This window comes from Zeus faber, assembly GCF_960531495.2.
Source record: "Zeus faber genome assembly, chromosome: 2".
NCBI lineage: Eukaryota > Metazoa > Chordata > Actinopteri > Zeiformes > Zeidae > Zeus > Zeus faber.
Genome location: NC_137189.1, coordinates 48,884,215 through 48,909,488, shown reverse-complemented (window position 1 = coordinate 48,909,488; position 25,274 = coordinate 48,884,215). Strand labels below are relative to the sequence as shown.

Below are 25,274 nucleotides of genomic sequence, written 5' to 3'. Positions count from 1 at the left end.
AGGGTTTTATAGTAGAGGTAGAGTAGAGTAGAGGGTTTTACAGTAGAGTAGAGGATTTTACAGTAGAGGTAGAGTAGAGTAGAGAAGAGGGTTTTATAGTAGAGGTAGAGTAGAGTAGAAGGTTTTATAGTAGAGGTAGAGTAGAGTAGAGTAGAAGGTTTTATAGTAGAGGTAGAGTAGAGTAGAGTAGAAGGTTTTATAGTAGAGGTAGAGTAGAGTAGAGGGTTTTATAGTAGAGGTAGAGTAGAGTAGAAGGTTTTATAGTAGAGGTAGAGTAGAGTAGAAGGTTTTATAGTAGAGGTAGAGTAGAGTAGAGGGTTTTATAGTAGAGGTAGAGTAGAGTAGAAGGTTTTATAGTAGAGGTAGAGTAGAGTAGAAGGTTTTATAGTAGAGGTAGAGTAGAGTAGAGGGTTTTATAGTAGAGGTAGAGTAGAGTAGAAGGTTTTATAGTAGAGGTAGAGTAGAGTAGAGTAGAGTAGAAGGTTTTATAGTAGAGGTAGAGTAGAGTAGAGGGTTTTATAGTAGAGGTAGAGTAGAGTAGAGGGTTTTACAGTAGTAACATGATACATATGTTACTTCAGGGCTTTGATGTGACATCATGGTGGATCCAACACTGATCATCAACATTAAGCAGAACAAACCCGCTCCACCCGTGCAGCGTCTGGAGCCTACCTGCGATGTGCTCCACCCATGCAGCGTCTGGAGCCTACCTGCGATGTGCTCCACCCGTGCAGCGTCTGGAGCCTACCTGCGATGTGCTCCACCCATGCAGCGTCTGGAGCCTACCTGCGATGTGCTCCACCCGTGCAGCGTCTGGAGCGTACCTGCGATGTGCTCCACCCGTGCAGCCTCTGGAGCCTACCTGCGATGTGCTCCACGCTGGGGATGGCCATGGCGCTGTACTTGTGGATGCTGTGGCAGCACCACGTCAGCTTCTGGTTCTCCTCGTCGCCGCCCCCGCTCCGGTGCATGTCCACGAAGTAGGAGCCCCACTGGTCGGAGGAGGCAGAGGGCGTCTTCATGCCCTGGACCTGGTGGAAAGCACCAGTTCATTGATCAGTTGATTGGTAGACGGTGTTACGATGCCAATATTTACAACTTCAGCAAAAAGTTAATGTCAGTCTTTGGTCATTTGCATAGAAATAATGAATACCTTGTGTGACATATATACTGTATATACCACATATAAACATATACCACAAATGAAAATACCTATAATTTTTCATGTGCATAGAATTGAACTTGTATGTTCTGTATTTTATATATTTGGTTATTTACAGTCTTTATTTTTGGCCATTTTTCCTTTTTTTTTATGCTAATTGTCTGTACGGCAATGCACCGATCACCACAACAACAAATTCCTCGTATATGTCAACGTGCTTGGGGGAATCAACAGATTTTTGGTTCTGATTCTTCTCTCTCTGGTCAACAGCTCTTTTAAATATACTTGAAAAAATGTCATCACGGGTTTCAAAATGTCACTGTCGCAAATTACAGTATCTAGTAATGAACCAATTGCACTCACAGTAATTTGATTAATTATGTAACTGCCCTGTTTAATTTAGAAAGGAACACTCGTTCCACCCAAAACAACACTTTCACACTTTCTTTCTTTTGCCAGAAATAAGATACTACTCAATACTAGAGGACGTGGTGGCATGGATCAATCAAGGATAATATTGTCAAATGTAACATTTGTTTAATATATATTATATTTATGTGATATTATGGGAATGACTAGAAATGATTACTGGTAATTATTCCCTGTTAAACTAACCTGTTAGCGTAAGTAATAAGGCATTTTGTTTTATTATCTTATTTATTTTCTTTTTTTCCCCAGTCGTGATCCAGTGAATAAGTCATTTTTCCTGGAAACTCCTCTTCCTGTTACTCACCGTGTTCAGCGCTAAGTCAATATGTCAAACACGCTGTGGTAGCGCCGATAAATGCAGAACATCTCAAAGACAGGATGTGGTAAGGGAGGGGAAAAAAAAGCAGAATGCAATAGAGCCTAAACCGAGAACAGATTACTTTCAAATGTGACGCAGAAAAGCTCTTATCTGCGGTACCATCCACTTTCAAGGTGTCTGCTGGCCACACACTGTGCAGCGGTTTTTACTTGTGCCTGTTTATCTCCGGCATCAGTTTGCTTTTTTGGGGAGATGACTGTGATGTCGGCCAAAGTCCTTGTTTCACAGAAGTAGATCTTGAGGAACTGAGACCCCACCCAAGCGGCGAAAGCCTCAAAACGTCACACTTCATTGAGGACTTTGATGCCAAACTTGAGATTGTCGTCATGAAACCGGATCAAGACTCAGGTGACAATGCAGGGTGGCCCATCAATAATTCCAAACGTATATATGAATTGGCTGTCAAATGAATCTGCCCGTCTCAAACCCACGCCGTTGTTTGGGTTTCCTGTTTCGACTTGACCTTTGGGTGATGACACATGAAACCCACACGTCTGGTTCCAACTGCAGCTAAGAACCCTTAATGTTCTCTATCTCGACATCTAACCCGTGTCTGCTCCACTGTTTATCTTCTGCTTATTTGTCCCACACATTCCAGCCGCTCTCGTTCCAGTTACCGTCCAATAAAAGGGGGAAAAACAAGGACAACACCCGCCGCCCACTCTCCCTTGGAAAGATAGAAAGGACAGCCCAACCTCCTGCTGACTCAACGTTTTTTTCCCCGTCAGCCTGTTTGAAACAACCATCCTGCTGTGATGTCCTCTTGCGGCGATAAAACAGAACCGACGTGACACTCGTGCACCCTGGTTGACAGCGTTTCCCTCCCCAGCTTCCTTTTCCCCTGCGTCCGGGTTCCACATTCTGCAGTGTTACATAACCTGCCCCTGGGTCGAGTATGACGGGGACCGGCCCCAACATGCATCACTTTACAAGTTTGCACATTCGAGGTGAAAGTGGAATGACGCCGAAACCACCGCAGCGTTCTTACAAGGTTGTAATTCCCTCAAACAAAAAAATAAAAAAAACTTTGCCACAATGCCTTTCAGAAAACCAAAGGCACAGTACCACAGTACACAAACACAGGGGCTGCATGTGTTCTCATGAGAAGGAACATATTCAGGCTTTCTACAAAAGGCACACGGTGGCTTCCAGCCAGGGAACCTGGAGGGAACCTGGAAGGAACCTGGAAGGAACCTGGAGAGAAACTGGAAGGAACCTGGAGGGAAGATGGAGGGAACTGAAAGGAAACTTGAGGAAAGCTGGAAGAAAAGTGGAGGGAAACTGGAAGGAAACTGGAAGGAAAAGTGGAGGGAAAATGGAGACAAGCTGCAGGGAAAGTGGAGGAAAACTGGGAGGAAACTGGAAGGAAACTGGAGGGAAACTGGAGACAAGCTGCAGGGAAAGTGGAGGAAAACTGGGAGGAAACTGGAAGGAAACTGGAGGGAAAAGTGGAGGGAAAATGGAGACAAGCTGCAGGGAAAGTGGAGGAAAACTGGGAGGAAACTGGAAGGAAACTGGAGGGAAACTGGAAGGGAACTGGGGGGAAACTGGAAGGAAACTGGAAGGAAAAGTGGAGGGAAAATGGAGGCAAGCTGCAGGGAAAGTGGAGGAAAACTGGGAGGAAACTGGAGTAAAACTGGAAAGAAACTAGAGGGAAGCTGGATGGAAACAGTGAGGGACTGGAGGGGAAACGGGAGGGAAACTGGAGACCGGAGGCTGGCTTGTGGGTGCGCTGGCTAAGCGGAAACAGCTGCGGGCAAACTTCTGGACGTACCTCAAACTTTCCCTTCTTCTCCAGCGGCTCGGCCTGGGCCTCATTTGTCCGGGCGGCGTCGCTCTTGGGGACGCCCTCGCCCTCCATCTCCTCCACGATCATCACCGTCTCCCACTTCCCAAAGCTGGTGGCGGGGTACATATCAGAGCGCATGCTGTCCCCGAAATACACCACCTGTCCAGGTGAAAGCGAAGGTGTGTCGCAGGTAAAAGGAGTGAAAGAAGACGGCACAGGAAGGGAGACTTGTCTCAAAGGCAACAAATGTACAAGTTCAGAGCTAATTTGTCAGACAAAGGTCCCTGTCAAATTCAGTAGCTCGGCAACTATAAACCACAACGTGTTTATTTTGCGTAGCAACTGACAGAAAGAAAATGGAAAGACATGTAAAGAAATGTAGTCATTTGCAGTTCCTAGTGTGACTGGGCTGTGTTCACACAGATCACAGGACGGGTACAATGGACCGCATGACGACGGACCGTGGCTCAGCCAATGCTGCCATCCTATTTGCACTTTTCCTGTCCTAGTTTATTCCAGGAATTAACACATACAAATATGGTCAAACTAAGTAACTTTGACATGATGCAAACTCGTAATTGTAAGCGGGACCAGGGGATAATTGTGAAATCCAAAAATGTGAGCTATCATTAGGAAAATGCTCAGTCATAGAGTCATAAAAGTAAAATGGGCGCGCTGACGACAGTAGCAAACTGCCTTAAAGTCAATATGACATCAGTTTGGGCCTTTACCATGATACTTGGCACATTACAAAAATCCACATCGCACAAGAAAAGTCGAGGGGAATAGGGGGAACTAAACAAACAAACAGACACCATTACAAATACATCCAAATAACATCTCGGGTGTTGAACACTGTTTTGTGCAAATGCTTTTTAAGCAGCGGCCACATCCTGCACACCTTGCAGCCGCTTCCCGCGAGGCCTCAGGGGGAGCACTGTGATAGAGTTGCACATTTGTGCCGAGTCACCGTCTCCAGAGTTTGAAGCAGACGTCAAATCCAATAAGGCTGAAATGCGTCTCGTCACGGCCCCCCACAAAACCCCACCCGCCCGGGGCCGGGAGCTAGACCAGACATGAAGGGCCTGCAAAACTCATCACAGCCCATCGCGGCGCAGCAGAACTCCTCCTTTGTCCTCCACGTCTGGAGAGATAGGCAGGTCCGGGCAGGTCCAGACCAGTGACGGGCGTCCTGCCTCCAAACCTCAGATCCCTCCGTGTCGGCTGATACATCGACACGCGGGGAAAGAGTGTGTTTTATTTTAGATGAAGGTTATTTTATTGTACTCCGTTTCCTTATGGAACTAAACAAGCACATGGCGAGGCACAATCCGTTCATATCGAGGGGCACGGAAATTGGAAAGCGTCACTGTGTTGTTTTGACGAATCAAGAGGAGTTCATAAACGTAAGCACCATTGATATTGAGCAGCGTTGAGGGACCTGCACAGCGCTGGGTTTAGACGCACAACTTTTATGTGTAATGGAGGATTAACTCTGAAAGGATCCTTTTCACACTGAGGGGGAGGAGATGTGGTTGCACCAAACTTTATTTATACAGTGATATTAGACCTTAGCCCAGCAATTCTCCACCTATGGGCCGGGGGTATTGCAAGTGGGCCACCAAATCAGGGGCAAAACACATTGATTTTTATTGAAAAAATAAAAGAAAAATGATGTTTTTAAATGTAAAAAAATACTAAAACCTTTCTTTAAAACCTTCAAAGATGCATCATCACTGATCGATAGGAACTTATTTTAGGGCGTACTAGGTCCAAGCCGGACCAGAATCGACGTGCACCTGTACATATTTGAACTTGCGGTGATAATCAAAATGGATGGTTGGCAGCATCAGGCACACTGAAAAGGAAAGGCGGTCAAACAAAAAAAGCGCTTATCATTGGGAATTTTTTGGACAGGCACAGAAGACGAACGTTACTGCTGTGTGTGGTGTGTTCCAAGATTTTATCAAACTAAGCTCTGAAGCCATGGAAACTGCACCGTCACCTCCAGACAAAACACCAACAGGACGCGTCCAAGCCGCTTGAATTTTTCGATAACAAACTCGAGGAGGATCAGGAAGAGAAGAAAGTCACGGAAACGTCATGTGCGGGCACCGAGAACGCAAATCCCGACCCGTCCCACAGAGCTGTGTAATTTCTGATGCCTTTCCCGACGACGTATCTCTGTGAGACTGGCTTTTCGCCGCTTATGGCTTTGCGGGACTAGAGGAATAAAGTGAATGTTGATCCAGATCTTCTCCTGAGGCCGTCGTCCCTTAAGCCAGACATCCAGCAGGTGGTCTCTGCCATGCACCATCAGCCTTCTCATGAGGTGAGTTCATATTAACGCGCTCCTGTTAGTGTTAGTTTTACGTTACTAACGTTACGCCAAAGTTCCATAGACGTAGGGTTATTTTTAAACCACCTCTTTGTTTACCACTACTGCACTGTATGTATGAGCATGCATATGACTGTTAAAATATACGTCCTCTGAGAACGCACTGTTTGGCTCCCGTATTACTTCTGGTCGGATGTGGGCCGCCAACACTTTTGAGATTTTCAAGTGGGCCGCCAGTCCAAAAAGGTTGGGAACCGCTGCCTTGGCCCCTTTACCACTTGCACTGAAAGGCGTAAATCTACTGGCAATGTTCCGTATTGGCGTTATATGGAAAGGAAATGGATGGGATGCCCCGTCGTTTCATAATTTCCCCACTCTCGACCGAGAATTATTTCTGGGAAAATGCCGGTACGGCTGTGAATGGAAGTGTGTGTGAGTGGGAGCAGTAACATTGCCAGGACAAGCACGTAAAGTAGTGGCGGAGCTGAATCTTAATACCAGCAAAGCACAAACAGTGGGTTTTTACGAACGTTTATTTTTTACAAATTTTTAAAGTTATTTTTTATTTTGTAGCTGGGCTACAAAGACGAGAAACTGAAACATGTCCAATCTTTACGGAGACTGGTCTTTATATTCTTAAATTTTCCACTTTTTCTTCTAAAAAATGCCACTCAGACCCGAGACTTGTCTTTTAGAGTTAGGGATGGGTGCGGGGACATCGAGTACAAGCGCTTCGCTTGCCTGCCGGCTGCACCGGAGTACGGAGCCGGAGAGAGAACAAGCGGACAGGGAGCGGTAGAATGGGTGGAGAACGTTCCTTCACTGGAGGCAGAAAGTGGAGGACAGGTACAAAATGATCACGCTGATTTAACAACATTAGGTTACGGTTATTGAGTCCGGGGACGCTCCGTCAGGGGAGGGAAGAGTCTGTCCGGTAGGGGCGGGGAGGTGGAAACCGAAGCGCTGGTCTCTGAGAGCCAGGAAAAAAACCAAACGGATTCAGATTGTACGACCGTTGCCAACAGATGTCCAAACGATCCCATCTACACTGCAACCTACTAACCTTAACCCATTACGTACTGTATCCGTAACAGTCATCTCTGTGGGAACAGACTCCATACGGAACCTTTCCGTAAAGGAGGCCAATGTGGGAATGACTACTTACTGCCTTTGCCGGATATTTTTTAATCCAGCGATGTTGCTGATTCCATGTGGGAAAGGAGCTTTATATTGATGTGGTTGATATCAGGATTGAGAAGGTGTTTAATTCTCAAAGTGCTCTACGAGGCAAACGGCCAAAAGACACGTAGTTCTGGTAATTCCACAGAAGTTCCACAGACCTTCCACAGACCTTCTGCTGTATCTGCAGAAGGCCTGCATCCAGCATGCTGGCTGGCGGGCCTCCTGGGAAGGGTTGGAGGGATCATGTTTCCAACGGTTCCTTCCCCGAACCAGCCACAGCTGTACATCCAACCCAGAAGGCAGTGCTGCCGCTCGGCGTGTATCGCTGTGCCGCGGTTTGAGCCGCCAGAGTCACTGGATCAGTCTGGTAAATATTTACAGGGGCCAGGAATTCCAGCACAGAGGCAAAGCGTTATAGAGCAGCTTTCATTGGGGGCAGACACAGTTTCATTAGGCGGCAGTGGGAGGAGCTCCACTAACTGGAACTTAACCGGATTCTATTATTCTAATAGTATTCTCACAGGATTTCAGTGGTATACTGATATGATAGAGCCCTGCCCATGTCTAAATGCGTTCTAACAGTATTATATCACAATTTGAAGCTTCTAACAGTATTCTGACCTTATTTTAACAAGTGTTTTAACAGTATCCCAGCAGTATTCTTTCAGTATTCTAGTGTTCTAGTAGTATAGTATTCAACAATATTCAAAGGCTGGTAGTAGCTAGGGACCACAGGTATGTGAAATATACCAGAAACTCAAAAGAACAAGCAGACTTGTTCTATTTCTTAGTAATACAATTTTACAATATATGTTTATAAAGGATCAAAATGTTACTGTAGCAAATGTCTTGTGAACATTTCGCTTTTTCCTTTAGAAATACTTTAGTTCACCCAAAATAACACATTTTCTATATATTTTGACATAAATACTAGATTTCTAAAAATGGACTTGAGAAACAAACACCTTTTTCAGCGTGTTCCGTCCTTTTTGTCTCCTGTTATCAGAGCATCTGACGGAACGCTGTTGCAGCTGAACCCACCCGCAGGTGAACCCACCCGCAGGTGAACCCACCCGCAGGTAAATCCACCCGGAGGCCCGACATGAGGACCTAAAAGAAGCCGCTGTGCTCCCCTGTGTGGGGTCTGGGGCCCAGGCAGGAGGGGCCCAACTCACATCAAAATGAGCGATGAGCTTGAAATAATAATTGCGTCCTTGCTGATCAATCCATCCATCCATCTAGCCATCCAACCATTGACTTATCCATCCATCTATCCATCAATCCATCCATCTCTCCATCTAGCTATCTATGCATCCATCTACTAAGCTTCTCCTCATCCCTCGTATAAATCGACTTATCTTTCTGTGTGATCAACTACAGTATAGAATGAAAGTGATGGTTCATCTAACGTGATCTGTCAGAGGCCTGCAGTCTTCATGAACTGTGGTGGACGGAGAGGGGGAAGTCCAATATCCTGGTCCACTTTACTTTGGCTTAGTGGAAGAATTTCACATTTCCTCCGTGTCTTGTCACAACACTCGGAGCGCTTCATATATCCGATAGAATAAGCCCGCGGGGAAAAAAACCTTATAATAGCTCCCAGGAGGCCAAAAAATAATAATAATTAAAGATTCAAATTTGGAATTAAATGTTGTTTGGACGTTCCCATCGCCGGGTCCTCTGACGGCCCCCCATCACCTGGGTCCTGACCTGACCTCCGGCCCAGAGGGGATTTTAATCCCCCCTAAAAGGCCTCCGCTCAGCCCACCTGCATCCACTCCCGTCAAGTGAAAGTGGAGACAACTATACCACCACCACCACCACCACCACCACCACACACACACACACACACACACACACACACACACACACACACACACACACACACACACACACACACACACACACACACACACACACTCCAGAAGCCCCTTAAGTGCAGGTTGACACTGCATTCCGAGGGAGCTTTCTCCACGTGGTCGGGGAACAGAGGGAGTATTGAGGCCCGGGTCTGACTGAGGGAGGGAGGGAGGACGTGGACGATGACGTGACTCTCTGGATGGGATTTGGGGGAGCGGGTGTGGGGGTAGGGAGAAAGGGTGAAGTTAGCCTCCCTCTACCTGACCAAAGCCTCTGTAGGAAACCAGCCCCAAACCACCGCTCAGAGAAACAGGAGAGAAGGAGCTTGAGTTCTCTGTAGCAAGCTCAGGTTTAAATACTAAAATGGGTTCCATTTAAAGGCCAGTTTGAATCTATTGAACAACTGCATCCAACTTCATCTATCTACATATCTATCTATGTACATACAGTATATACCTACATATCTATGTACATACTCTATGTCTGTCTGTCCGTCCGTCCATCCGTCTGTCTGTCTATCGATTCATGTATTCCTTTCTCTGCCATTTTTTACATTTTTCTACTTTTTTTTTTTCATTCTCCTGTACCAACTTTGCAATTTACTGCCTTGCCCGGTTGTCAAATTATATAAAATTTGGAATTGAACTTGTAAGGGACCATGTACAATATAAAACATGAATGCTGCCATTAGATATATCGTACCCGAATTACCTTCAGCTCATTTTCAACTGCATAATGGAGCCTTGTGTGCGGTCTCCATCTTGAAATGTGCATTTAACTGGGACGTTCTGCTGAAGGACAGTAGCAGCGACCTTAATGGGCCAAATACGAAGCTGAATGTTCATCGACACAGGCTCAGATGGAGGGACACCCGGCAGATCCTCTGTTTGTCAGATGATGTTCCCAGGCCGCCCGCTGGCGGACGGCACGCCGGCTGCCGCCGTGCCAACGGGTGCACGCAGCCTGGGGTCCGTGTGAAACCTCCATCGTGTGATTTACGGCGAAGGCCTCGGTCTCTGCTCCGTCTGACAGAGCGCCCAGATCACCCGGAGCAGCCGGAGCATCCGGAGCTGGAGCTGCCTCAAAGCAGCATCCTGGGCGGACTGCTGCCGCATGTCGGCTGGCAGGTCTTCCAGATCGGGTTCTGGTTTGAATTACTTTTTTATATTTTTGTTTACACATAAAACAATAAAGTACTATTTTATTTTTTAAGCCTTCATCTTTTACTGATTTCCTTTTTCGCCAATATTATTCAATTAGAGATTCTTTTACTGTTACTGATTTTGTTTTACTGTAATTGATTATTTTACTGCAGATTTTTAAAAGTGTATAGTTTAATAGTGTTTTTGGGGCACCTGGTTTCAGCAAAGAAATGTCCTTTTTAAGGCGGCTACAACATCTCCAATATTCAACAGCAATGTAGAGGGGAAAAACCCCATTCCAAAACCTATTTTGGGCAAAGCTTTTTTTTTTCTACTGTTGTTTGTTTCAAGCCTAAGATAGATTTAAAAATCAAAATTTCCCCAGAAACCAGCAACATTTGCAGGGTCCCTTAACGCCCCGAACCCAAAATACCCCTTAAGGCTTTGTTAGAAATTATAAACAACAAAACCAATTTCAGCCTTTTTTAAATACATTCTAAGGCATTCACTTTTCCTAAATTCATTCTTTTTAGAATTTTCAGAATAAAGAAAGTCTGTTATTTACCGTCCGGACGGCACTTTGGACCTCATTCACCAGACTTTCCTTAAATCCTTCTTTGTTCTTTCATTTATTCTTGGAAAAAAAGTCTCAAATAACCCGACGTGGGCCTCATTAAAGCGGTCCCTGGCTGCTGGCGGTGCGTCAGATGAGCCGGGTGATGAATTGTCTCTAAAGTGCACGTGCGAGCTGTTCATGTCGACGTGCACACTTAGACGCTCTGTCAACACCATAAAACAGCCGACGGACTGAAGGGTTGTGGGCAAATAAAAGCCTCAATACGTGAACCTGTTTGGTATTGATCTTCCCGTCATTTAATGATTGATCTCTATGTACGTGTGTACAGAGAACAATGAAGCAAGATAAGTATGTGCAATCAAACTTATATCACCCATACTTACAGTATATCGAAAATTGAAGATATTTTAATGCCAATTTTGGCTAAATTCAAGACATATCCTAAAGAAGAAGGAGAATAAATACAACATCATCCATCAAATTAATATTTGCTATAATAAGCAAAATGATTTTGATCCTGGGGGATTAAGAAAGTCAACCTAATTCTAGTTATGACTCTAAAATGCATCAAAACTTTCTATAGATTTTGCATGTGTCCTCCTGGGGACCGATCTTTATAATACCCTTCAGACTTAGTAATATACTTTTTATGTCTAAACCTTTTGCTGAATGGACGTAATACTTTTCCAGACGTTGTGAATGGCAGAGTGCGCTGCAGGCGTACCTTGGGCTCCGGTTTCCCCGTCATGGTCTTGAGCAGCTCGTGGAGGTGTGGCCAGTTGCCCTGGGAATACCAGCCGGGCTTCTCCAGGGACGGGAGTCCCTCGCTCTCCTCCACATCGTTCACTACGGAGGGAAGACAGAGGCCGACCACAAGGTCAGTGGAGGACCAGCCAAACAGAGGACAAGAGCAGACATGACCGCACACACTCTCCGGCCCAAACCAAAACCAAAGCAAAGCATGTCCCTCGGCGACACTCACCAGCGTGGCCGCAAGAATCACACAACAGGAGGGACGACCTGTAATAATGTGCACAGTGGGTTCATAGCAGACCACATTCCTACAGCTGGGATAAGTCTCAATGAGGAAAAGGGAAAAAGTGGAGAAGGCCTAATTGGAGCTACTTCCGCACTGTGTTTACTTGCGTCTCGGCTTCTTCCCGGGGGAGGGAGAGGGGGTTTTTTTTGATGGGGGGGGGGGGGGGGCGTTTCTGCCGAGGTTTAAACTCTGTGACTGACACAGTAGAAAACTATTGCATCAGCACAGTAGTGGAGGGGAAAATCCGACTAGCAGAGGGGTCAGGACTGCTGCCATACATTAGTGCCCCGCCTAAAGATCATTGGTGTCAGAGTTTTGTACGGGGCATGTCGTTCTTTGTTACCGACGGCCTATTTTATCCCGGTATCTGATCCGACTTTCACGACTGTGCACCACTACAAGAGAGTCTCCCTAAATCCTGAAATCAAATCTGACATGAGCCATAAACACTTTTCTGCATCTGAGAGTTTGCGAACACGCACAGAGTGGTGCAAAGCACCTGGCACAAGCGTGAGCATACTGTACTTGCATGTACCATCGAAGGGGGCACAAAGAGACAGTGTCATTTCTGAGCTTGTTAGAATAAACAGGAAACATAAAATAAAACTGAAAATGGAATGGGCAAACTTGGAAAACAAGTCCTAAAACTTAACTGTCAAATAAATCGTAACCCTTCCATCTGTAGTCATAGCATGACGGCCCAGATCTAGAGCCAGATCTATGCCTTGGTCAAGGGCATCGGCAACCTGTGTCAACCTGTCACGCTTGTCTTCAGGGCGGGAGGAAACCCATTTGAACACGGGGAGAAAATGAAAGCTCCACACGGAGCGGCACCAGTCGGGTTTCAACCCACAACCTTCTTGTGAGGCAACACAAGACACCCTATAACACCCTGTGTACTACGGCTTAGACATGGGTTTTACTTCTGTGTTGGGTTTCTGTCTGACCTCAAAGCGACCAGATCTCCTTACTGGCTCCGTCCCTCAGCGTTTGTTTGATGCACAAGAAGACACAGATTTTGGAGGTTTGAAAGCCGGTTTGCAAGCGGAAGTTGCCTCTTTGCATCTAAATGCCAAGAAGTTTAAGTGTATCTTTGCAGAAACACGTTTCAGCCTGAAGCCCAGCCTATTGAAAAGCTGCAGGATAAGGCCCGAGAGTCTACACCCTAATTATTACGCACATACCAAGAATATCGGGTAATCACCAAACATTCCATTGGACAGAATCATTTTTACTGGGAAACTCTGGCAAAAAAGCCCCGGTCTTTAAGATCCCCGCAGACTTCACAGAATCACTCAGATTTGGACTCAATCTGACGGACGTGCAGCGTGAGGAACAACAACAGGATTCGATCTTTTGTTCTGCGTCGCAGTAGGTCTTTTTTTGTTTAGTTTGTCTTGTTTTGTTCTACTAGTCTGACTGCCCGGACGAAGAGTTCAGTGACACTGACTTTCTTTCCCAACTTCTCTCCACAGATCGCTGTTCCCCACCTCCCCCACCTCCCCGCTCAGCGTACGAGCGACGGCCACGTGTAGTGTTCCCCGTCTGACGGTGGTAGGAATTAGGCTTGGGCAGATCGACGAATAAATCATAAATTAGAAACTTCAATCAATCGATTGACATCAATGACGGATGATTTTTTTTTTAATCCACCAGGAAAAATCTGAGCATTGAACTGTTTTGGATTTATTATTTGATTCTTTTTAATGTTCATTGTGTAAAAGTGTTGTTTTTGTATTGCATCTAAACATGACTAATGTTTTCCCTCTTGTTGTTGTGACTGTGTTCTTCTAACCCTCTCGCTGTGAAGTGTATTCTGAATCAACGATGACCACAGAAAGGGAATCTCCTTCATATTCTTTCATGTGGAATTTATTTTGTTTCCTTAGTTTCTTACTTGTACGTTAAATAAAAAACGTAGACCTAAGTGGTGCACGGGCATCGGGCTCGGCCTGCCGGCGGGGGCGAGCAGAGACACTCCGATTCGGAGGACGGGTTGGGGGCGGTGCTGGAGTGGCTCGGAGCCGGCTGGGGAGTGTAGGGGTTCTCCAGCGGTCCCCACGGAGCGGTCCCCACGGAGCGGTCCCCACGGAGCGGTCCCCACGGAGCGGTCCCCACGGAGCGGTCCCCACGGAGCGGTCCCCACGGAGCTTTTGATTTTAGATTATTAATCAGATATGAAATGATTGAATGATACACGCCTGACACTTACTGTCGAGGTGAAAATGAGCGTGTCTGCCAGGCTGTCATGTTTCCATCGCTGCCGATCGGAGCTGGAGCCGACAAATACCCGTGACGACCGCAGGGTCATTTGTCCCGGGACTGAATGCCGATTGTAACTTTTCCCACGAAAGACAAAAGCCAGATTACCGGGTTTTTTGCACAGTGGAAAAGAGGTTTCAGAGAATCAGAGTGGAGTTTATTTTAATTCTCCTCCGGGCAGGTTCCCGACTCCCGCGCTGGTTTTCTTGTGTTTCTATTTTAATCTATTTATTTTTGTTTGTTTGTTGCTCGTATGAATTTAAACACAACTGAGTTAAGGGACTGTCTACGTCACGCACGTTTCCCAGTTGCTTTCCTTTGCAATGGGACTGAATTTAGCAAAAACTCTGTTTTTGTGTAAATACTTAAATGAAATGCTATAAAATGCTTAAAATAAATACTGAAATGATACATCCTGTGCTTCTGGAACAGGAAAACGCATTTGCCGCATAACATCAGGGTCTATGCGCCTGCACCCCGCATTTTGCATGGTCGCCCAAGCCTATGAGGAATACACCAAAATACTTTCAAAAGACAGACAAACTTTAAGTTCGAAGATAACCTCAAAGCAACCCGACATTGTAGTCTGGGACTGATCACAGAGAGCGTCTCAAACCAAGCGATTGAAGACAAGACATCTCCGCGTGACTCTCTGAAGATCTGGAAAATGTGTCTGGGACTGATTGTGTGAAGTGTCTGACTGGTCTACAACTTCAACAACCCGGGGACCATGTAGTCTGAGGGTCCTTACAAAGACGGTTGTGGGCCAGGACTCAAAATCACATTTTGCTAAGAGCTTATGGTTGGGCATTATCGAGTTTTAGCAATATTATAATAAAATATCAAATATAATATCAAACAAATCTACAAAAACCTGTCAAGAAATGACATGAGGTCAGTGAGGTCTGAGGTGAAGCGCTATGGCCTAACTTTTGGCTTGAGAGGCTTTTTAAGGCATTCATTGACGACAATGCTTCTAAAAACACCTTCATAAATGTGAGATTTGATCAGTTCGCCGCTCGACACCGAACACGAGATGAAGCACGTTGGGTCCGACTGCAAGACGACACCACGCACGAGGTTCTTCAAACACCAGGGATGTCACCGTGAATGCGGCCAAAAAATGACATTGACAAATTTGTACGGAGCTCAGAACTGGCAGTACTAACGCCGAATAGCGACGGGGGCCAGCGTGCATCCCTGCTCGGAAGTGGGATTTCTCTGGGGACGGCGCGGCGTGTGGAATGAGGGATGAGTGTTAAAGACCAGGAGCACAAGGAAAGGAGAGAAAGAAAAACGCGTTCGTGAGTGGAAATGTTGGGCAGCGCGGAGGTCACGGAGGGTCACACGGACGTTAGAGACGCGATAAATATTATGACAGGAGGAGAAGAGCCTGAGCATCTGCACACACACACACACGCACACGCACACGCACACGGACACAGACACAGACACGCACATACACACACACATATACACATATACACACATATACACACACACGCACGGACACAGATACACACAGACACACACACGCGCACGCACACACAGCTGTGAAGACTCGACTAGATTGAGAAGATAGAGAAGACTCGATCATGAAAGAGCGAGAAAGAGGGATTGGGAAAGAGGGAGAAACGGAGAAACAGAAAGAGAAGGAGAGAAAGAGAGATGAAAGACAGAGAGTTAAAGAGAAAGAAGGTGGAGGAGAACAAGATGGAGAATGGCAGAGTGGAAAAAGCAAGAGTGGAAACGATAAGGGAGAAAAGGTGAGATAAATGGGGGGAAAAAGGGATGGAAAAGAAGAGAGCAATAACGAGAGGGCGGAGAGAGAGAGAGAGAGATACAGTGAAAAGAAGGAGAGAAATAGTGAAGGATAAAAAGAGAGAGAAAAAGAGGGATGAGAGAGAAAGGGAAAGAGAGAAAGAGAACTGAGAGGAGGGAGAAAGAGGGATGAACGAGGGATATAGAGGGAGAGAGTGAGTGGAAAAAAACAGAGAAAGTGAGCGATAAAGAGGGAATCTAAAGAGAGATGAAGTAAGAGAGAGAGAGACAGAGAGAGAGAGAGAGAGACAGAAACAGAGAGCGACAGAGAGAAAGACAGAGAGAGAGAGAGAGAGAGAGAGAAAGACAGAGAGAGAGAGACAGAAACAGAGAGAGAGAGAGCGACAGAGAGAGAGAAGACTCAAGTAAACTACCTGAACACAAGGTATCTGCAGGTATCAACAGCATTTTAAGTCTTTTTAACATGTTTTTGATGCAACATTTAGTAACATCTCTTTAAGAATAAAATGGATCTTATAAATATTATTTTTTGTTGGTGTGTGTATTTGTGCATGCATGTGTGTTTATGTATTTGTGCATGCATGTGTGTGTGTGTATTTGTGCATGCACGTGTGTGTGTGTGTATTTGTGCATGCATGTGTGTGTGTGTGTGTGTGTGTACTTGTGCATCCATGTGCTTTTAAAGTTTTCTCCACCGTGCAGGACATCGTACTTCATGCTGAATTAAACAAGTGTTTCATGGTGGAATTTGTAAATGGATGTTTCCTTTTAAAATGTAGTGCATCTGGTATTTCGTTTTTTTTTTTTTTCATAATATATTTTCCAGAAAAGTTCCACTTATAATATAAAAAAATATAAAATTTTAACAAGCATGTATTGCAAATACATTTTTTTTTTGTTGGAAGTGACTAATTTAATGTCTGAAGAATCTTACACCGATCAGCCACGACATTAAAACCAGTGACAGGTGAAGTGAATAACATGGATCATCTCGTTCCAATGACACCTGTCAAGGGGTGGGATATAATATATTTATATATATACTGTTATATATTTTATATATACTGTATATATATATATATACTGTAATATATTATTATATATATATTGTTGTATATTATTATTATATATATACTGTTATATAATATTATTATATTAGGGATATATTAGGCAGCAAGTAAACAGTCAGTTCTTGAAGTTGATGTGTTGGATGCAGGAAAAATGGGCAAGCCTAAGGATCTGAGCCACTTTGACGACCGGTGAACCGGCGACAAGGCTCATTGATGCAGGTGGTGAGTGAAGTCCAGCCCAACTGGTTGGATCCCACAGAACAACTACTGTAGCACAACGTGGTGAAAAAGTGAATGTTGCTATGATATGGGTCAGAGCTGTTTTGGTGGCACAAGGGGGAGCTACACAGTGTTAGTGGTGGTTTTAATGTTGTGGCTGATCAGTGTGTATCAGGCTTCATAACATCATTCAAGGCCTTAATTTGAACTAAATGTATTTAAGGCTTATCTGAAAGACCTTTTTGACGACCCGCAGACGCCCTGAAATACTGCGGGAGCCTTCACGGAAAAGAAAAGGGAAAGAAAGCTCGACAACATTAAACCAAAACTGGACGCATCGGCAGCTTAGTAGCGAGTCAAGTCAAAGAAAGTGTGGAAAAAAATAAATGAATTCCCTCCAAATGGGGAAAAGGAGTGGCCTGGGAAGAGCAGGATCTGGGAGGGTTTCTGACGACGTGGCGATATTTAGACAGAAGGAGAGCGGGAAACGGGCCCGAAAAAAGAGAAAGAGGAGAGGAAGAAGAAAGAGAGCGAGGGAGTGAGTGAGTGAGGGGGAGAGAAAGACTTGAATATTTTAGCGGCTGGGTCACTGTATCTTCACGCATAACACATCCCACCCGTGTTATTCCTGGCGGTGGGACGATCCAGATGAGAGCGGAATTCCAGCAGAGTTCACCTTCAGAGGGAGGGTTTGGGATCGCGTTGCGTCTCTTATGTAAAAGGGAAAACAGAGCGGGAACGGAACAAGGGGGTTTAACAGACCATCAACAGTCAATTAGAGAGGAATTCACCAAAAACAAACACATTATGTAACTAATAAAGAATATTTATCAAATCAACTATACATAGAATAATGTAAACACAAAGAAATAAATAAATAAACAAACGAAAATAAAAACATAAAAAAATAAAATACAATAATAATAAATGTCTTAATAAATACATAAAAGATCAGTAAATTGTGATTAACAGTCGAGGTAGGACTCACTAGAGGCCTTTTCAAAATTAAGTTTCCCCAGGACCTAAGAGATGTTGAATTTGGCAACATCAGAGCTGAACTGGCAACCCGCTTGCACCCATAAATCTCAAATCACGATCGCGAGAGCGTCCTGAAAGCTTCAGTTGGCCCGGCCTCTCAGGGCTGAACATTTCAACTAGGTTGCGCTCCTGACCACGCCCCGGTGACCACGCCCCGGTGACCACACCCCGGTGACCACGCCCCATTGACCACGCCCCGGTGACCACGCCCCGGTGACCACGCCCCGGTGACCACACCCCGGTGACCACACCCCGGTGACCACGCCCCGATCTGGCGCGGTCATGTGGTGCCGTGGGAAACCACTCAAAAGAGAGAAATACCGCAAATGACTTTGACTTTTCAGTGTCAACTCCAGGTGCCTCAAGACAAAACAGGGTCATGTTCTCGCATCTGAGCGGGCGGACGGGCACTCACCAAGAGTCCTGAAGGGCCGCTGGTGCGGAACCAGGGAGAAGAAGCCGGGCTTCAGGGCGTTCGTGATGACGACGTCGAAGAGCTCCTCAAAGTCCTTTCTGTGAAATGACCGGGGAGAAGTGAGTGAGTGGAAGTAATGAAAACCCCTCGCCGAAACCAAACAGCGCGTCGCTGGGATGGAGAACAGCGAGCGGGCGTTTGTTGACGTGCACGCGGGGTTAAGACTTTGAAGGGACCGTGTGGGCGCGGCAGGCGGACACGGAGGCTGGGCCGGCTCGTTTGGCTTCTCATCTCCGGCTCGGACCGACTGGGATCTAAACCGGAGCGAAACCTTTTCTCCTCCTTCTTCCCCCCGCTCCTCATGGCGCGGCCGCAATAAAAAATAAAAAAAAGGTTCAGGTCAGATTTCTCTGCAGTTCTTCATCACTTCTCCTCAGGTCGTCACCGCCTGTTGGCAGGAACAACCTTTCTCGGCTTTGATCACCATAGTGTTAACGAATGCAGCTGTGGGAAAACTATGCAACTCGGCAACTCGAGGTCGCTCCATCGATGGGCCTGTTGCCGCCCCGGCTGAGGGAACCGTGTAAGTGCCGACGACCTCCAAAAACATGGAGCAGCTTGTTCACATGCAATGTCAGCAGAGTAACGCTCAGATGGTTTGCAGGACTATGTTTTCGGAGCAGGCGGGAGACTGTCGAGAGACTGTCGAGAGCCGCTCCTCCAGACCAAAATAAACTTTTTGCCAATCCCACCGCCGCCGCTTCTCTCGGCGGGTCGCGAAAACCTCCACAGCGGTTTGAGGGCAAACCAGCCGCCCGGTGGTGCCAGCGTCCCCCGGGGAGGCGGAGGCAGAGGGTTCTGGCCGCCGGACGCCAGCCAAACAGCTCCGGCCTTGTCGTGCTACATCTCACAGCTGAGCGTGACTGGACGGCTGCCGCTCGGGCCGAGCGGGAGGGGACGGCCGGGGGAGCCGGGCTCCTGATTTCGGGAAAGCGAGGAAACAAGTGGCTGCTCGGAGCCGGGGATGAAGAGGGAGGAAAGGAGGATTTCTCATTTGTTTCATCGTTGTGTCGGGATAAAAAAAAAAAAAAGAGCAGAGGCGAACAAGGCTTTGTTTTTGTTTTTTTGTTTGCAGCACAGATTCTGGTTTTGAACGCCTGGGATGTGCCAGAGGGAAGAACAGCCGGATTAAAGCTTCCTCGCGGGAAAACGGCCGCGAAAGAGGAAATTCCCCGAGATTGCTCACTCAACCGCTTCCAGGAACGAGCCGCACCTTCCCCATTAACGGAGCGCGCCACCCATGTGCCCGGCCTCCGCCTGCGTGCCCGGCCTCCGCCTGCGGGGCCGTCGCCGGCTTCCGCCTGCCTCCGCCTGCCTCCGCCTGCCTCCCCCTGCCTCCACCTGCGTCCGCCGGCCTTGTGAAGGGCTCGACAGGGCCGGCCGGGGTTGGAGTTGACGTGGAGCCACCCTGGGAGGTGGCACAAGCTGTGGGGTCGGAGGTCGCAGGGCAAGGTGGTGGGGCGGGGCGGCGGGGGCCGGTAAAACAGTGAAAGGCCAGTCTGGCGGGTGTTTGACAGGAAACGGTGAATTAAGGAGGGGGTGGAGGGGAGGTTCCCCTTGGGACGTACTGGCATCCAGACGAAGGGAGGGGGGGGGGGGTTTCAACTCCGCCCGTTCTGACTGTTTGGCTGCACAGTCAGATAACAGTGGGGGGGGGCGTCGCCGTAAAATCATTCACCGCTGCAGTCTGAATTGATCATGATGAGAGGACACGCGCTACAACTTCTCACAATATGAAGACGTCGCAAATATGAGGAGGGGGGATTTGTTGGTTTTCTTTTCAATGCACTTTGTGCCTGGTGGTGTCACAGAACGGAACAGCGAAGCCACGAACAGGAGCGTGCCTCTGCCGTTATTCTGGCTGATTCCACCCTAATCCTGCCGCCGCGGCACAAGGTTTGCTGCTCAATGGGGTGTGTAGAAGGGGGGTTAGGCTGCAAAAATAAGCCCAAATAGCTGAGTTTATGCTGCAAAAGGGGGGGGTTGGGCGGGTTTAGTGCTCCGCCTTACGGAGAGACCACCGGGACAAAAAGTACTTTCACCAAACTTTGACCTACAACAGTCACGTGTCTGGCCGTAACGTCGCTGCGTAAGGAAATCCCATTGAGTAGAACCCCAACCCAGCCCGGCTGCAGGAATGACGGATGGCATGCGACAGCAGCAAGGAATGCTGGGAGCTTGTGTGGTTTTTTTTTGGGGGGGGGGGGGGGGGGGGTTAAAGCACAGGGCTGGACTCTACTGTGGATGTGTGTTATTGCGTGTTGTGTGTGTGTGTGTGTGTGTGTGTGTGTGTGTGTGTGTGTGTGTGTGTGTGTGTGTGTGTGCGTGTGCGTGTAACTGGGAGATTATAAATGCTGTGTGTGTGTGGGTGTGTGTGTGTGTTCACTGAGGCGGGGTGTTTGTGGTCATGGTTGCAGGCTTAGGACATGAGTGTGTGTGTGTGTGTGTGTGTGTGTGTGTGTGTGTGTGTGTGTGTGTGTGTGTGTCCAAACCTCTTAATGTATGTTTGCTTGTGTTAATAATTCTGTGTGTTTGTACATTTGCATGCGTGTGTATTTGTGTGTATATGTGTGTGTGTGCGTGTGGGTGTTCTATGCATGTGCATGCAGGCACATACTGTAACAGTGTGTGTTCAGGTAGATTTGGGACTGTGGCTGAGTGTGTGTGTGTGTGTGTGTGTGTGTGTGTGTGTGTGTGTGTGTCTGGTTGGATGGTTTCAGAGTGTACAGTACATACAGTTGGAACTGTAGCAAGAGAAGTTTAAAGTATTATACAGAAAGACATCTTTGTAGAAAGTAATAGATCAACCTTTAAATGTGTTAATAGTGGATTTCCACCTTTTCACCAAATAGGTATCCTTTAAAATTAATGAATAAAGTAACATTTTTTAGATTTAATATATAAATATATATTTTATAATTATTATTACAAATATATACAATTATCATTAAAATTATATATATCATTGTTCTTATAATTTGTTTTATTCATTTATTTTTCTCTTTTCTTAATGCCTTCATTGTGCTGTAACTGGGACCCAAAGTGTGGGTGGGAAGTGGGAAAAATGTACTCTTGTTATTTATTCTATTTTAATCCTCCTGCTTACAGGATAAAAAAAAACAGATGAATCAGAAATTCTCCTACTCGCTGCTGTGGGAAACTCTTGCAGCTTTTTTAGGTGGGGAAATAATTTCATTTATGTATAATTCTACGTAAAAAAAAACAACAACATCGACAAGATGTGACAGAATCTGCTGATGACCTCCACCACCGAGCCTCTGATCCTTCACCTGAGCCCCACAAGTGAGAGGGCGCGGCGCTCACCCCAGGATGTGCTCGCAGATCAGCCGGCAGTAGTCGCTGTGGGAGCTGGTGATCAGCAGCAGAACCTTCCCGGCGCTCTTCATGCTCTGCAGCCAGCTCTTCACGGCGTCGGAGCAGGGCTGCAGGTACCGGCCCGGGTCCCTCTTCACGCTGGGGAAGTAGGTCCCAGCGTCCTCTGGAGGGGAGGAGAGGAGGGGGGGCACAGCACGGTGGGATCAATGCACAGAGAGAGTGACGGTGGGATGGAGGGTTGGTTGGTTTGACCTGTGAGTTTGGTTACAGATATAAAAAACATTATTAAACATTCTTCTCATCAATGAGACAGTTTGAACCTCAGATCCACAGGACAATAACAACGCTGCCATGGCGTGATTGAGCGATTTAAAACAAGGCCCGATTCCACATTCACAGCCTCAGGCTTTTTTAAAGGTGACTATAGAGCTTACGATGGGTCTCGTGGAATAAATGAAACAATGGCACCGGATTAGCTCCCCACACGGAAAGCGGTGAAACGCAGCCGTTGTTTGAGAGAGCGACGTGTGTCAGATCTGAGGACACGTCCTCCATTTCTGTCCATAACAAACGACAGCCGAGACGGAGGAGGAGCGGAAAGATGAGCATCGATTATCGTACTCCTGGCTTCTCCGAGCGCGGCATATGGCGAACAGGCGTCCGTCCGGTGCTAGGGGGTGAAAAGATGGACCAAGAGCTCCACGCATCCAGCTGTTTGACCAGTTTGTAATTAGTCTCACAGCGCTCGTTCCCTGGGAAAATGTAATTTAAGATGAATAGAATCCGGGGCTGCATCGACACAAATGGCGTGCCACCGACTGAGCTGTGGGATCGCAGAACTCCGAGTCCGAGTCGGTCCAGTGAGCCAACCACCCCTTGGTACAATTTCAACGTGTGTCACCGCACCAAGATCATTTTTGAAGGTTAAAACCGTTTCCCCCGTTTGACCCCGGGGAGGCCGTGACCGTCACAGGTTCAGGCAAATAGAGCAGAGAGGAGTTCCATCCGTCGTCCGTCCATTTCACCGTCGTTCGGGAGACGTCGCCATGTTGGTGGGACGTACGTACGGTGGATTTCCAGAAAGTGACAGAAAGTGACCGCCTGCAGCATCCATCGTCAGAGACAGTTGCTATGCGCTCGCTCATCCACACGACAACTGGTCCCCACGACGGATTGGTAAGTCCATCCAAATCTGATTATGGCCCAAGTGGACAGAAAACCAGGGCCTGCCAAGTATCCCTAAACTGGAATACCTTCCTGGAAAGGACGGCAGGCAAACGGAAGACACTGCCCATCACCGATGGATGATGGACTATGGAGTCAGCTGAAATGTGAAGACACATCAGTGTCGCTAAACTGGGATAAGGGGGTTGACCGACTGTCCCTCACCTGGAATCCCGCCCCCAACGAGCTCCCAGGCAACAACACACACCACTGGCTTGGCTTTTGCAGTGCGACAGGAATACAACCAATAAGATAGGTGCTGTATAAAATCAGTTAGACAGCTCTCATCTCGATACCAGTGGCATCTCCAAGGTATTGAACTAGTCGATATACACAGTATGCACATAAAACATACTCCTACAGTATATACCTGTGAAGACTAGATCACCCTGCTCTAAGTATAGTTCTAACTCTTTTAATAATACAGCTCAGTGTGGAGCCGTGGCCGGAGCGACTCCACATGACGCGAGACAGTTTGAACAAAGCCTCGGCAGAAAAAAATAAAAGACGGGTCCCTCCTCTTAAGGTCCGCTGGCAGCTCCGCGGTGCTTCCTGTCAGGCTTCAGGGAGCACGCCAGCCATGAAGCAGACAGGATGGAGGCTAAATATGGCTCCGCTCGAACCTTTGTTGCACAACTGGTGTCTGTCGCGGCGCGGCGCGGCGCCCCGTGACCCTGTGTTCAGCACACGGCCTCATAAATATGGAACGCCATGAATAAAACATGGCCCGTGGTGAATAAAAAGGTACTTGATTCTGATTGGACGTGGGGTCATGGTGCTTGCACACACACACACACACGCACGCACGCACGCACGCACGCACGCACGCACGCACTTTATCTTACTATTGACTCTTGAAATGCAATTTATCCCACTATTTTAGAGCGGTTGGCAATTTCACGTTTCCAAGGCGCGAGCGTGGACGACCTTATCCAAACAGGGGGGAGAGGGCCGCCTGTATATCTATATAAATATGTATCTATATATTTATATAGGGTATAAACTGTTTGCTCTCTCGCTGAGGAATGTCCCCGACATGTGAGAAGCGGCGTCGCCTCTTTCACGACCAGGAGAACGGAGGGTTGTGGAAATGGAGGGGGGTGAGCGGCGTGCGCCCAGGAGCCGCCGTGTTTACCCTGGCGCGGCTTCAGGCGCCCTGGAAAGGAACGCGGCACTTCTGGTGGAGCGCCGCACTTGAGTTCAAATCCCTGAAGGTGTCCTCGTCAGGCTCCATTTCTGAGAGACCGTGCTCTTACACAGCCACATTTCAAAGCGAGAAAACGTATCTTCTCCCATATTCATGTCAGTTTAGAGGGTTGTCGGGGTCAGTCGTACAATCAGTTCAAAAAAAAGGTTTGAGGCACCCCCCAGCGAGATAAAACCACCGAAATAAGAGGACGGGAAGTTTCCAACAGGAGCGCATTTGTCATCGAGAACTAAGTACTTTAATACTTTTCTTTCTAGGGTAAACATTAAAAGGGGGAATTTTTGCTTCCACAAGACTGCTTATTATTTCTGTCTGCTCGAGGATCACTTCTTTCCCCTCTGCACACACGGCATCACTTTGACCACAGAGTGAACCGAAGAGATACTGTAGGGAGCGAGGTCGGGAGAGGGATAGACGGACGGACAGACAGACAGACAGACAGACAGACAGAGCCAGACCACAGACACCGACGCTCTCCTTCCTTCCGCAGCCCGTCCTTCACCTCGTCACTGAGGTCGACGACCGGTGACAACACAACGCACGGCGACGCCGCGAGAAGGCACCGGAGCATTTAGGTTCCGTGGCCTCGCTCTCCCGTGGACGGTGGAGGCTGTTCCGCATGAGGAAAGGCTCCGCCGCACCAAGCCTGGGAAATGTGGAGCGCGGCGCCACCTGGTGGCCGTCAGCGGCGTTGCACCGAGTGTGGACAGCGAAACGACAACATGGACTTCTCACCAGAGGATGACGACAAAGACGGGGACAAG

At 47.3% G+C, this 25,274-nt stretch overlaps 1 protein-coding gene across 1 annotated transcript in view; it reads right to left on the bottom strand.

Moving 5' to 3' along the window:
• Nucleotides 1-25,274, bottom strand: part of nt5dc1 (5'-nucleotidase domain containing 1) — a gene marked incomplete at its 3' end in the record, with an annotated part of 63,770 nt that overhangs the window by 5,602 nt on the left and 32,894 nt on the right. The window contains exons 7-11 of the mRNA XM_080024648.1: nt 22,068-22,242; nt 18,684-18,781; nt 11,583-11,704; nt 3,745-3,918; nt 863-1,031 (exon numbers count right to left, since the gene is read on the bottom strand). Coding sequence (XP_079880774.1) covers nt 863-1,031; nt 3,745-3,918; nt 11,583-11,704; nt 18,684-18,781; nt 22,068-22,242 — 738 coding nt within the window. The remainder of the gene's footprint in view (nt 1-862; nt 1,032-3,744; nt 3,919-11,582; nt 11,705-18,683; nt 18,782-22,067; nt 22,243-25,274) is intronic.